Source organism: Podarcis melisellensis (assembly GCF_964234715.1).
Source record: "Podarcis melisellensis genome assembly, chromosome: 7".
In the NCBI taxonomy this organism is placed as follows: Eukaryota; Metazoa; Chordata; class Lepidosauria; order Squamata; family Lacertidae; genus Podarcis; species Podarcis melisellensis.
In genome coordinates, this window is record NC_138539.1 from 65,828,018 (window position 1) to 65,843,267 (window position 15,250).

At 42.3% G+C, this 15,250-nt stretch overlaps 1 protein-coding gene across 1 annotated transcript in view; it reads right to left on the reverse strand.

Moving 5' to 3' along the window:
* Nucleotides 1–3,586: 3,586 nt before the first annotated feature.
* Nucleotides 3,587–15,250, reverse strand: part of MYLK4 (myosin light chain kinase family member 4) — a 32,513-nt gene continuing 20,849 nt past the window's right edge. The window contains exons 9-14 of the mRNA XM_081918207.1: nt 14,508–14,578; nt 13,279–13,407; nt 12,953–13,105; nt 11,705–11,783; nt 9,722–9,788; nt 3,587–5,359 (exon numbers count right to left, since the gene is read on the reverse strand). Coding sequence (XP_081774333.1) covers nt 9,741–9,788; nt 11,705–11,783; nt 12,953–13,105; nt 13,279–13,407; nt 14,508–14,578 — 480 coding nt within the window. The 3' untranslated portion in view covers nt 3,587–5,359; nt 9,722–9,740. The remainder of the gene's footprint in view (nt 5,360–9,721; nt 9,789–11,704; nt 11,784–12,952; nt 13,106–13,278; nt 13,408–14,507; nt 14,579–15,250) is intronic.

Below are 15,250 nucleotides of genomic sequence, written 5' to 3' on the forward strand. Positions count from 1 at the left end.
GCCCAACTATCACCAAAAGTACACCCAATCCATAGCAGTTTGCAGTTTATGTGGACTCTATTTGTGCCACACTAAATATCCAATCGTTTTGGAATTACACCCCACTGGATTCTGAATCTTGACACGTTTATTAGGAGAAACGTCCGTTCTGTTCCCTGTTTGCAAAAGCAATCGCTGTAGTCACCTCTGCCCATCTGTGAATGAACAGCTGAAGGCAATAAAGTGCCCTCCTCAAGCAACCTGCTCTCAAACATGGCAATTCACAGTTTCTAAAACTCTTAAAAACAAAATACCGTACAGATAAGCAAAAACACACATACAGTTACACACTCACTCTCTTTGATTAGCCTGGTATAAAATCAGAAAAAACTGTGTTGTGAAACACACACACACAAAAAAAAAAAAAAAAACCTGAAGAGAACAAACTGTGGTTATATCATTTATAAAATAAAAAAGCCAAGTGGAGTTAAAAGCATGCTGTTCAAAGTGCAATAAATATAGAATAATAATTTATATGAGTCTTGTAGAAGTAGCTATCTTCTAGTTGATCAAGTATTACTTTAATATAATCTTAATAGTCAAGAAAAGGTGCCTTGAACATGATACCATGATTACAACTGTTTTGAAATTGCGACTGTTGAAAGCATTATTTACAGGTGGCATTTTTCATCTCTTTCAACATATTGTCTCCAGTGCATTGTACATAGCGACAAACAAGCGTTTAGTTACATCAGACTGTTACACCTGACTGTGAAATACCTGTCAATCTCACTTAGGGATTAGTGTAAAGAAACTGAACACTCTCAGGATTACTACACGGTTCTGTGGGATCCTAAAAGCCAAGTTTGCTTTCTTTTGCTCCTTACCCAAGAACCTACAAAATAAAATTTATTTTCCTTGTAGAAGTTGTGCCTAGTTTGCAAAAACAAGGGGCTGCTTTTTTCTGGGGGGACGCAGGGGGACACATACCCCTAAAGATTTTGCGAATCTTTGTACTTTTGTCCTTTTACTGTATTTATTTTCCCTGATCCGAACTATAAAATGGTGATTTTCTTGAGTCAAAATGAGAGTACCCCTAAAAAAAAAAATTAAGGGGGAAAAGCACTGGTTGTACTTGTTTGTGTGCCTCCATTGATAGAAACCTCTTCGATCCAGTGGTGGCTTTTGTGAATGTATGGGAAGGGGAGCAATTTTCAATGATTCCTCCCCTCCTTCTGGAGCGCTTTCAAATCTACAGGAGAAAGTGGAAGTCTGCAAACATTGCTTCCTAACCGCAATGTCGTAAAGAGCCTTCTATGAATGGATAGGCACAACTGGATATAACCCATGGCATTCATTTGCAATGGATACCAAATGGGAACCCAACCCTCATACCTTCAGTTCAGGAGGGTTTTCACAGCAGAGCAGTCTGAGGATATAGCACTGTGCACAATCCACAGAGTTCAGCTTTGGTTCAACTCCCTATGTGGGCTCTGATGTTTTGCCCCATTCAGCAGCAAGGCAGGAAACTTCATATATTTGTAGAGGGACACACACACAGCTGCTCCCTTCCTTTGAAGTGAATGGGACAGCGGTGTGTTTCCTGTGATAGCGTTTGCAAGCACAAGGAGACCAATGGCCAGGTTGCTTATATTCAGACATTCAGAAATACAGGGCAGAACATATATCTGAGGATATGTATTAATTCAATGGAATTGATTTCTTGCTGTGTACTGTGTATGTTACCCACCAAGTGTTGCTTTTCGCAAGTTTACAGCCAGTTATTGATAAGTACAGAGCTTGGTTTTCAAAACCTCGTGGGATATGTGTGCCCTTGCATCAGTGAATCACATTGTGTCGAATAGGCTGCATTCCTATTAGATAACTAATGATCTGATGGACAGCTATCACTGAAGGTGATTATTCCATATGCTGTCATTGAGGCTGACGGACAGACCGTAATCTCTCCCTCATAAGAGCCACCAATTTCTCTTCTCTGACCTACTTGGCTATGCATGGTCTTCCTTCTGAAAGTCCATGAATTCCTAGAGTTATGTTGGTTCCAAGTAGGGTCTGCAAGCCTGTAATATTTTACCTTGTTCCCTGTTCCAACTCTACCTGTACCTCACTCTATGTTGAGTGATCTCCTGAACCCAACTTACTGAAACCTTCTTCCGTGGCCTTCTGCTCCTCTGACCACTCAGTTCTGAACATAGCCCACATTTCAAATCTCCAACCACTGAAAAGTTTTCACAACTTACATCTAACTTGTGGTGTGGGCATGAGATTTCTGGACTAGATCACCAACATGCTACTATCATTTCAAATCATGTGTTTCCTTCTGCCATGTGTAGCCTCTGTTAGCATGTAAGTATGTTTCGTAGGCCCCCTGTGCTTGCAAAAGCTAGCACTGCAGATACCACTTTTAAAGCCACCTGATAAAACAAAGATGTCTGAGCAAGCAGCAAGAATAGCCTGGAAACTACTGGGGTACCCCTGGGTGGCATGCCACTGTTTTGTCATGAGGTGGATCTGACATTTGAAAACATCCCTGATTAAGGCTTTGACCAATGCCAATTTATCAACAATGCCCATAGATTGTCACGAAACTCAGGGTTGCCATTGATAACACGATGGGAAATTTGAAGACAAGAATAAAAATTGTACTGGCTTTTACTATTCCTGTAGGAGTACTCTCTTTCTGAAGCAACAGAAAGCACACAAAGACCACAGAACTCTTACACGTGGTCCAATTCTAGCATAATGTTTTGTATCACTGTGTTGGCTCTTGGACATTCCCCCTGCCCCCCCAGCATCTCAGTCCTCCACATTATTGCAGGGCTGCATTTGCCTCTATCCCACTGGAAATGGCATCATAAGAGTTTACTGTCCTGTGACATCATAATGTCACATGGGGCCATTCCTGCATTGCATGGGCTCGACTGCATCACCTTCGGAGCCCATCCCAACTCTACAAGTCTATTAATCTGTGACATTTGAGTGGCTTTGTAACCCAGACCCTCCCTCTCTGTCCTCCTTCTCTGGCCAACATGGCACCCTGCTCCAGCCTGTTGAATTTTAGGAGCTGAGTAGAAATTTTGTGTGTGGCCTCTGATGGGACTATTGAGGCTACCTCCAACAGACTTCAGAAGCTCTCCTTGTCCACTTCACCAAGATAGCTGGCCTGCACTGTTTTCTAGTTCTTCCCTTGCAGGTCCTTGATTTTAATAAAGTTATGACCCGCCATTCCAAAACTTGTCTTACACATTCATTTTTGGTGTGCGGGGCAATGGTTTGTCCAGACATCTAAACAATCTTATATACAGGAAACATCCAGGAGCCCAATCATGAGTTGTGAGATTATCAAGCAAGCTGTGTGAATTTGCAAAAAAGAAAAAGAAAAAACCAACCCTTTCCCTCATGTGTATGTGTGCATTTATGCACACATGCACACACTCAGAGGACTAATTCCATGAGCCTTTCTATGAATGCAAAACATTGTGCCTGAATTGGTTCCACAACTTACAAAAGATTGAAATTTGAAGGATTGAATCTAAATCATTCTAGTTTTCTACAAAGTCGTCCTTTCCCCCTTCTTTTTTCCCCCCAAACGAAGACAGCAGTTAGAATACCATGATCACACAAATACATATATATATTTATTAAAGATTGAAAGCTGCATGCATCTTGTGCGTGTTATGAAGAGAGAAAACCCTTAATACTGGCACTAAAGTGTATATTGAAATCCCTTTCCACGTTCAGCCTGCAGATTTTGTCAGAATTAGAAAAGTTGTTACACTAAAGGAGGGGTGCTGCATTGTCATGGATTACACTTGCGATGAGAACAGCACTCTCGCCCATTGCTGGTGCAGCTGGTAGCTATCACACATACATGGCAAAAAGTTGCTGTGTTAGCAATAATTGTGTTTTTATATGCCAGTTAAACCAAATCTTAGTTTCTTCGGCAAGGTCTTCTATTCATATATTTCCCAAGCTCTCCTTCCAAACGCCACAGGAATGGGAACTTTGAGAGGCTGGATAAAAGGGAAGATTCTGCCTCATTCTACAGGAAAATGAAGTTCTGCTCTTTGCAAAGCCTCCATAGGACTTTATTTTTTGATGTCTTGCAATAGAGATATTGCCATGTCGACCAATGAATTGGGGCCACATAACAACTTAAATACCCTTCATTGGCAGTGATAAATTCTGCCATATTTAGATAAATGGAAGATCTTCTATAATGAAATGTGCCGGACAGCATTTTAACATTACTACAATACTACAACGGCTTAATTCTGTTGCAGCAATATCTGCAATCCTTCTATTTTATATGAATTTTTGTGAGCGTTCAAAACGTTTTACAGGCATTGACTCAGTAAACCTTACAACAACTTGTAAAGTGGGTCAGTTTTGTTATCCTAATACTGAGATGAGGGGCTGAGTTTGGGAGACAGTGGCTGAGGTGAAATTTGAATTAGGAGCCTCACTCAGTTCATGTTTCCCACTGCGCCCGCTGTCAAGCCAGGAAAATATTACGATTCTCAGTTTCAGAGAGCATTCTTCTTTTCTTTTACCTGCTCTGTTCAACAACAAAAATAAATATATACTGGGATTCCTTCCATTATGATGCTTAAAGAATATGAACAAATATTCAAAGGCACAAGGTTACCAAATTTTGAGGCGGAGGCGAGATGGGGGAACACATGCTTCTCTGCATTCGAATTGTGCAGATAACCTGGCCAAATTAAAAATGGTATCAGAGTGATATGTTAGCAGGCACAGAAAAGGCATTTCATGGTGCACTGAGAGCAAACATACTTCCATGCCATTTACACACTGCTGTAATAGAATCACTCTATTTATTATATGGTAAGAAGAGAACACCTTGTCTTAAAGATTAAACTTCACACACAATCTTCCACATTTGCTACCTGCTTCTCTCCCCCCGCCCCAAAAAATGCAGTTTCTTTGAAAGCAATCCTCTCCCAGTTGAGTTCAACCCTAACCTGCTGAGCTGAGGAGATCTGGTAATCTAAAAGAAATCCCCACCATTTCTTTCAACAGCCGAGTCTGGAAAACCAGAGCTATCACGCTGAAATTCAAGCAATGATAAGAACCTCAAGCACAGATTCAAGCAGCCGCCTTTGAACAGAAACACCTTCCTGGAAACTTCAGCAGCTACTGAAAACAGCTAGAAAGCCGGGGAAGAAAGCAGTTCAGTACTACTGCGACTCAATCCTGCAGCTAAAGTGGTCTTGGTCCACTTGGTAAAAAGCCTCAAGTCATCACGGGGAGAAAGGGGGGAAGTTGAAGCACCAGAACTGCTGGGTTTTTTAAATTTCCAAACGTCATAGCAGCAGTAACCACACAGCAGCTTTTTCTGCAAAAGAAACAGATAAAAATCTCGTTAAAATCAGCAGCAGGATTATGTACACGTGATCCTTCAGCGGCATTCTGGGCTGTTTACTGGTAGGGCTTTATCATGCGATATTTATGAATGTGGAAAATGGCCCTTAACGAATGCAGTTAAATGAATAACATTGCCTGAGTCACACTTTGATCATTCAGAGATTGCCCCCTTTCAATCTGTGGCATGCTCCACTTAATATCTAGGTTTGGTTGCCTTTGGGTGCAAAAGCACTGGAGACTTATAATAATAATAATAATTTATTATTTGTACCCCGCCCATCTGGCTGGGCCCCCCCAGCCACTCTGGGCGGCTTCCAACAAAGATGAAAGATACACTAAAATGTCACATATTAAAAACTTCCCTGAACAGGGCTGCCTTCAGATGTCTTCTGAATGTCAGGTAGATGTTTATCGCTTTGAAATCTGCTGGAAGGGCGTTCCACAGGGCGGGCGCCATTACCGAGAAGGCCCTCTGCCTGGTTCCCTGTAACTTGGCCTCTCGCAGTGAGGGAACCACCAGAAGGCCCTCGGAGCTGGACCTCAGTGTCCGGGCGTAATGATGGGGGATGAGACGCTCCTTCAGATATACTGGACCAAGGCTGTTTAGGGCTTTAAAGGTCAGCACCAACACTTTGAATTGTGCTCGGAAACGTACTGGGAGCCAATGTAGGTCTTTCAAGACCGGTGTTATATGGTCTCGGTGGCCGCTCCCAGTCACCAGTCTAGCTGCCACATTCTGGATTAGTTGTAGTTTCCAGGTCACCTTCAAAGGTAGCCCCACGTAGAGCGCATTGCAGTAGTCCAAGCGGGAGATAACCAGAGCATGTACCACTCTGGCGAGATAGTCTGCAGGCAGATGGGGTCTCAGCCTACGTACCAGATGGAGCTGGTAAACAGCTGCCCTGGATACAGATTTGACCTGTGCCTCCATGGACAGCTGTAAGTCCAAAATGACTCCCAGGCTGCGCACCTGGTCCTTCAGGGGGCTCTCTTAGGCTCTCTCTCTAATATTTACACTGTTTACAAATATACAAGGCAATAAATCTGCCACCTCACACCAGATCCCCAGAGAGAGGTCCTGCCTTTCGTGAACTCACAACTCTCCCCACCTCTCTCCCTCTCTTCCAAACTACAAAGAGCTCCTAAGCTCTCCACTGTCCCTCCACAAAAGCTGCCACCTTCCTCCAGCTCTATGGAATCCATTCAAACACAGATATTCTTGACTATCTCCTAGTCAGGGCTGTTTCAAATGTTCTCAGTATACTTATTTGGGCACATTTTCAGAAAAGGGAATGACAAAAAAGCAATGGGTGGAGAACTTCTAATGACTTTGAGGTCACTCACAAGGCAGGGATTTATTTATTTTTAATTTATTTTTAGCAGCCAGACAGTACTTTCTAAAATCTTCCGTCTACCTCCCCCACACTGAATTTCCTTCTTTCTTTAAGCAGTTTTGTTTGCTTCCACTTTCCTTACAGCAGCAACTACGTTCCTGCGTCAGAGGTCCCCTTGTCCCACATTGCATCTGAGAACTGATGCATATGCAGGTCCTTGTTGTTTTGCTTAACATTCATCTTAAACAGGGGTTCTGGGCAACTCAAAAGCTTGCTCACTTGTGACGTTTTAATTGGTCTTAATAAAGGTACTCCCTGGAAAAGACCCTGGTGTTGGGAAAAATGGAGGGCACAAGGAGAAGGGGACGACAGAGGACGAGATGGTTGGACAGTGTTCTCGAAGATACAAACATGAGTTTGACCAAACTGCGGGAGGCAGTGGAAGACAGGAGTGCTTGGCGTGCTCTGGTCCATGGGGTCACGAAGAGTCGGAAACGACTAAACGACTAAACAACAACAAATAAAGGTATCCTATTGTGGCAATTTTTTTTTTTCCTAGTGGGCCCACATGGGTAGCTATTATTTCTATACATGCAAACCACCTAACCATGTCTACCTAGAAGCATGTCCTACTGAATTCAGTTGGGCTTACTCCCAGGTCCATGGGGTTAGGTTTGGAGCCTGAGTTCACACCAGATGTGGAATAAATTGGAGACCGGACAAAATAAGAAATGTTGCCTTATTCCACCCTGTCTGGTTGAGGCAAGTAGTCTCTTCCCACAAATTTGACTCAGTGCATGATTGAAGTGACTGGGAACAATGTGGTTTTGGTGGCTTAGACATGGAGACATGTAATGCAACTTACAGGAATCTACTATAAACCAGAAACCTTGAAGCTCTGCAGAGCAGTCTTCGCAAAACAATGCCACAAGCCATCCAGTTATAAATGTAACCCCATCGCACTGACCGTCTCTTGCCAAACGGACCAAAACACCACTCAGAATTAGTACTCAAAATGCAAAGTGGCGTATTTCATATCTTAAGTTAATATTCGCAAGTTTAAAAAAATAAATAACAAGCGGTTATGCAAGCAGGAGCTTTCAGCATTTCCAAAATCAAGAAGGAGCCATCTCCAGATATTCTCCATAGTCCCTTGAACTTGCTCCCATAGTGTTTTCTTTTTTAAAAAATATCATTCTGGTAATCTGAAAACATACCGTGCAAGAATGGTCAGAACAGTTTTGTGATATGGTTCTGACAGGATATTGAATTCTGGCTAGATAACCAAATTATACTTGGGGAGGGGGGGCTGCATTGCTCTGCATCTTTGAGGGATGTGATGGCTTAGACTGAGAGCTACAAATGGATCCATTGCTAATGAAAAAGTGTGCTTAGGGCTGCAGTCTTAGTATCAGAAGTGTCTTGCCAGGTGCAGCAGAGCTGCTACACTACCTTCCCGACAGGTGGGTCATTGTTGCTTACTGGGAGCAAGAAGGGGAGTGGCAAGGTCGTTGTGGTGCAAAAGCACTGGCAGCAGTGCCGGATCGGGTGCACTGGCGAATTTGCACCAAGCTGTCCTCCTCACTGCTTTGCACAAGATCTACAGGCAATCCGGAAATCAAGATTCTCTCTACATCTACAGTTAATTAAAGTAAGACACGGCTTTGAGAACCATCTGTATGATTTACCAATTTGTTCATTTCTGGCTCTGCATTTTCAGACTAATGCCCTCAAAATATTTAGAGGGACGCTACAGGAAAATCCCAGTAGAGAAGCAGCTTTGTATATGTGTCACCCAAGCGGTTAAAGATCTATACCATTATGTATTACATTGCCCTCTGTATTCTGAACCGAGAGCTAAGTATATCCTTGAATTGTTGTGTCAGACGACTGAAGCAGACAAATAAGTGGAGAGCACATATTTGTTGTCTGGCTTTGTTAAGTTTGTGACAAACAACATGGCAAGATTTGTGATTGCCGCCCCAAAACTGAGAAGAATGTTCATCAAGGATAATATGGCGGACTGTAGCCACCTGATTGTCAATGAAATATAGAAACGTATGTGTTTTGGTTTGCATTTTAAGATGTATGTATGTATGTATGTATGTATGTATGTATGTAAAGGTAAAGTAAAGGGACCCCTGACCATTAGGTCCAGTCATGGCCGACTCTGGGGTTGCAGCACTCATCTCGATTTATTGGCCGAGGGAGCCGGCGTACAGCTTCCAGGTCATGTGGTCAGCATGACTAAGCCGCTTCTGGCGAACCAGAGCAGTACATGGAAACACTGTTTACCTTCCCACTGGAGTGGTACCTATTTATCTACTTGCACTTTGAAGTGCTTTCGAACTGCTAGGTTGGCAGGAGCAGGGACCGAGCAACGGGAGTTCACCCCGTCGCAGGGATTCGAACCACCGACCTTCTGATTGGCATGTCCTAGGCTCTGTGGTTTAACCCACAGCGCCACCCGCGTCCCCCATGTATGTATGTATGTATGTATGTATGTATGTATGTATGTATAAATTGGCTAACATTGTCTTTTTAATGGTGTATCTATGTGCATTCTGTATAGCAAGGATAGGATGTATATTTATTTGTAATGATGGTTGAAATGACCACAGTGGTTGCAATAACAAATAAACTAATTCCCTGCCTTGCCGCTCTGCCTCTCAGTAAGCAACAGTGACTCCCTTGTCAGAGGCTGAGCCGCTTCTTCTTTGTGCTACTAATCAAAGACTATTTCAGGTGTCAATGTTAAGTCAACCCACCGGCACTAACCTGAAGCTGTACACTTGTTATGGAAACTGCCCTAAACAATTGCACATGGTTGCATGCATTCATAATCTATTGTTATACAGATCTGGTGATTTCTTTTGACCACATGGTGGTAGGAAGAAACCCCTTTAATCCATGTTGTGAGGGTGCTTCATAGCAAAGCAGTGGCCTTCACAATGGCGCAGTAGTCAACACTTTCCACTGATACCCAAAATGTTACCAACCTTCCATTTCTCATAGAGCTTATGGAGTCACAGGTGCCTGAGATCCAGCGGAAGCCTTAGCCTTTCTCTACAGGGAGATAAAAGAGAATGTCAGAACCGGCTCAACTAGAGTCCAAGCCTTGTGATACATTTAAAACAGTGAGCAACTATAGTAGAACCTCTGCTTCCAACCGACTCTACTTGGGCCCGATCCAAGTCACGACCGCGGAAAACCCGGAAGTAAATACTGGATTTGCCATGATTCACGTATGCGCAGAAGCGGCTGCCACCGTCTGCGCATGCGCAGAAGCCACCATCTGCACATGCGCGCAACAGCGCTTCTACCAGTGACCCGTTTTGCCCAAAGGACAGGCCACCGGAACGGATTATGATGGTAAGTAGAGGTTCCACTGTATGTGCTATTTCTAGTTAGGTGGCTCAGAAGCACATCTAAAAGGCTCAAATCATGCAATGGATTCCAAGACTTAGTTCAGACTCTTATCAAGACACAGACTGCCTTTATGGTGGCAGAGAAATAGGTGTGCGTCCTAATTTTTTCCCCCTTCCAAAAGGGGAGAGATTGTACAGATTGGGTATTTGAATGATCAGGCATTCATGTGGGGAGCATCTATAATGGTGTGGGCTAAGCTCTTTTGGCACAAGCCAGAGAACATGTGCCGGGGTGGGGCACCTCACACTCTTAAATCCACATCTACAATAACCAGCATAATTTCTTCACACCAATAGGCACCACACATACATTGGTAGGTTTTGGGGGGTTTTTTTTGCTTTAAACAAATATAGATAAAAACAACCAAAATTACAAAAGAAAAATCCTTGATAATAATAATGGAAAAGGCTAAAAAACTACAAAAAATATCAAAGTAGCATCTCAAAGTACATGGCATAGAACATAAGTCATTATGGGAAAGAAAAAAGAAAGAGGAAATAAGGAGAAGGCGGGGGAGGGAAATGAGCCAAAACACATGAAGGCTCGCCTATTGTGCGCTTCCGTCAAGGTCACAACAGATCATTATTCTTATCAATTTTCTCTATCTGCATTCCATAGAATCCCTCATCTTGGTATCAGGGAACATTTCCCTATACGGTATCATTCTAAACATAACCAGGTCTTTATTGATGAACCCTTCTCCCCTAGATAATTATTTAAACATTCCCATTCTTCTTTCACCATCTTTTTAGGTTTATCTCTTATTGCATCTGTCACCTTCGTGAGCTCCAAGTGCTCGCACAATTTGAATACTCATTCATCTTTAGTAGTTGGTAGTTTTAAAACACCAACAATACCAACATTAGCACAGGCATAAGAGTCTAGCCAGATAGGTTCAATAGCAGAACTGACATAGGAATAGAGATGGGTGAATTTGTCAACTTCAGTTACTCTCAGTTTCTCATCCCCCACCCCAGTCTTCAGTTTGCCCCACTGTAGATGCAGCCCGCATGAAAATCTGTATGCAAATTTGTGCACAGTTCTCTTAATACTTTTTGCACGTAATTTTGCCCAGCATAAGCATTATGTGGAAGCAATCTCCACATAGCCGAATGCATTTTGTGGGTGCTACTTTCACAAAAACACACATTTTTGTATGCATCGTTTGGCTGGGAGAACTGCAACGCAAAATTCAGAACAAAAAAAAAAATCCTTCCAGTAGCACCTTAAAGACCAACTAAGTTAGTTCTTGGTATGAGCTTTCGTGTGCATGCACACGAAGGCTCATACCAAGAACTAACTTAGTTGGTCTTTAAGGTGCTACTGGAAGGAATTTTTTTGTTTTGTTTTGACTATGGCAGACCAACACGGCTACCTATCTGTAACAAAATTCAGAGCCGTGCAAATTTTGAAGAAGAGATTTCCTTTGGTTCACCTTTCAGTTTGGGAAGTGTGGATTTTGGAAGATCACATTTAGCACAATGAGCTAAACCATTTTCTCCTCTGAGCCCCTGCTTAGGAACAAGAAAACAATTCTATTCTGATATACAAACCTTAGATTGCAATTTGCAATGGAGTGTTTGGTCAAATAGCCAAGGATGCTTTAAGGCTGCAGTTGCACTTATCCTCCAGCTTAAATGAGAGTAAAAATGAGTGTGAGTATTTAATAGCTATACAGCGATTATAGCAGTCATGTTTAAAATGTGCCCCCCCCAAAAAAAAACCAGGATTGACTGAAAGGCAATTTTAAATTTACGGCTGAGAAACAAACCACACTTTACATTATTAACCTTTTTTAAAAGCATGCTTAAGCTGGGCACTTTTATTTTGGAAGAAAAGCAGTCACATAGGATCCCAGTTCAGAATACAATCCTGATCTCGATTGGGCCTTTATACTAGTGGGTGCACTCAGGTCCTGCTTGCAGGCTTCCTATAGACATTGGATTGGCCACTGTGAGAACAGGATGGAGCACTAGTTGGGCCTGGAAAATTTCTCCTGGAAACTTATTTATTTATTTATTTATTTATTTATTATACCCTGCCCATCTGGCTGGGCTTCCCCAACCACTCTGGGTGGCTTCCAAAAAAAATATATTAAAATACTGTAATAGATCAAACATTAAAAGCTTCCCTAAATAGGGCTGCCTTCAGATGTCTTCAGATGTCTTCTTTTTCTTTTTGACATCTGGTGGGAGGGCGTTCCACAGGGAGGGCACCACTACCGAGAAGGCCCTCTGCCTGGTTCCCTGCAACTTGGCTTCTCGCAGTGAGGGAACCGACAAATGTAGTATAATGTTGGCTTCTGGTCACCAGGAGACAGAGATGATGTGAGAATTTGCTCAATGAAACTTTGGTTTTAGTGTATTGTTATCTACCCAAAGCCCCTTAGGATTGTGGGTGGATGAATTATAAATCAAACAGATAAACGAACAATGATATTTAACTATTAACCTACGCTCAATTTACTCCTGTTGAATTAAACAGAAAAGTTCTTAAAATCTAGTCACATCATAGAGTTGTATAGTTGGAAAAGACCACAAGGGTCATCTAATCCGATCCTTCTGCCCTATATGGGACTCCAGCTCACAACCCTGAGATTAAGAACCTCATGTTCTACTGACTGAACTATCCCTGTTCATTTTACCGGATGCACACTTCAAAAGTCTCCTTGTTTATAATGGATTTTATCATTGAAACACTCTACCATTTGCGAGATACATATAAAAAGAACTTTTCAGTTTTGGAAACTGGATAACAGTTTCTGGTTGGACAGTACATTGAAGCTACTGGAATCTGGTTACCCCTTTTCCTTAATGAGAAGCTTAGTGATGAAGTCTTTAGCTTCCTCCGACACTTTTTCAAATTCCTGATCTTCAAAGTTCCACCGACAAGCCAGGATGTTGTTCAGAGTTTCATTATCATCATCACCCAGGAAAGGAGACAATCCGCTAAGCCTGCGGGAAACAGGGAAACAGGCAAAACGTTTTGTGCATTACGTAGATCATGGAGCAACGTAAACCTTCTGGACTTTGAGCAACAGTCAGAGTCCAGGAGTAGCTTTCATCAAGTTGACATCAACTGTAGAAGAAAAACACAGTCTGAACAATGTAGGCTGCAGTATACTTACAACATATAGGCAATGACACCTATACTCCACATGTCGGTTGGAAACGATACAAAGTCGTAGTTTACAACTTCGGGAGCGAGGAATTCTGGAGTGCCAAAGTTGACCTTCAGCTTCTCCCTTGGTTTATATCTAATGAACGACAACGAAATTCATGAGAAACAATGACAGGAAAGATGGCGTCTACAGTATGTACAGATACTTAAGAGTTCAACACAAACAAAGGTTGGGAATCAACTAAGTTGATGAGCAAGCGGAACAAGGTCCACTTGTCCACAGGACTTTCTTCCTTTCCTTTCCCCACGCTCCCTAAATGTGCTCTGGACGATTGGGGGGAAAACCCAGACTAGGTTTAGGGGACATGCGACAGCAGTGAAGGAAGTGTGTGTGTGTGGGGGGGGAATCCCACTGTGTGGGCAGACCACATTGAACTCACACATATTCCACTGAACACGACATTGAATTCCACCCAAAGATGCTTTAAATAGGCAGTTAGTGGGGGCAGGCAAACAGATAGCTGTCAGGATGATGCCAGAGAATATAAAACAGGCATAGGTAAACTCAGCCCTCCAGATGTTTTGGGACTACAACTCCCATTATCCCTAACTAACTGGACCAGTGGTCACGGATGATGGAAGTTGTAGTCACAAAAGATCTGGAGGGCCGAGTTTGCCTATGCCTGATATAAAACATGCTGGTGACTAGAAAGCATCTCTTGTTGTCTTGCCCCAAACTTCCTTTTCTTGTACGGCCATTGTTTTGTAATGTTGCCATTTGGTTTAGTACCTCCATCCTTAACATATGGCATGAAATAAGCCCTACTAAAGTCAACCCACTGAACATGTTGAGGATCAGAATGTGAATTTGAGAGGACTGTGTTTATTTTGATGACCGCATGCTGCCTGTTGCAGAGCATCTTGTATCACGATAGCATCTTGCTCTGAATTATTTGGAAAGAAGCAAAATTTGATCCCTCTTCCAGTCTATGACAGCATTTTCGGCAACAAAAGCAGCCTTTTCACCCTTCTGTGAAGATTGCCTGTTCAAAAACTTCGACCAACATGTGTACTATCAGGTTCATCAGGAAATGTGTTCAAGACCGGCCATCTTTTGGTAGCCTAGAGAGTCTTTTCTTTATTATTGTGCCATTTCTCCCAGCATTGGATCACTTGAAAATGGACTTTGGATTTAGGAACTAAAAGATGCTGGTACCTTGACTGAAAGCAACGTACCTCCTTGCCAGCCCAAAGTCAATAATCTTGATTTGATTTGTCTCTCTATTCACACACAGGATATTCTCAGGCTGCCAGGAGGAAGGAAAAAAAGAGAGAGCACACATTTATGAGAAATGCTACATGAAGTGGAATCAGCACATTTAAAATACAACACAGCACAAAAATATGCTTTGCAGTGCCTGCATCACGAAGCAGGTTAGACTCTGTGGACATCTCAGACTGTAATCATGTGGTATTTGAGGCTGGGAATGCTCTGCCAGGGTAGGTTTTCGCTTGCTGTGGCTTTTCTGTTTGACATAGTGTAGCAAGTCAAGATAAAAAAACTCATTAGTGAGCTTTCAGAAAGGGATTGCAAGCACTCGGACTGGACTTCAGGAAGTCTGTGTTGTGATTTTGTAGCCCATTATGAATCCAGGCTGAGACATGGATTGTTTTTTAAGCTCTCCACCTCCTCCATTCTTATTTTAATACTCACCATTATTCAACATTTATCTTTCAGCTTTAGCTTCTTAGTTCACTGTTATTCCCCTCCCTATCCAGTATCTAATGTATTAAATGTGGGCCTTTTTAATATGTGTGTGTTTTTTCTGTGATTTGATTATTATACCATGATTATTATACTATGATTATTATGTTGTTAATGTTGTTCACCGCCCTGGGATCTTTAGATAGAGGGCTGTATATAAATTGAATAAATAATCATAATAATTAATAATATTAACACCAGATATTGACTATGA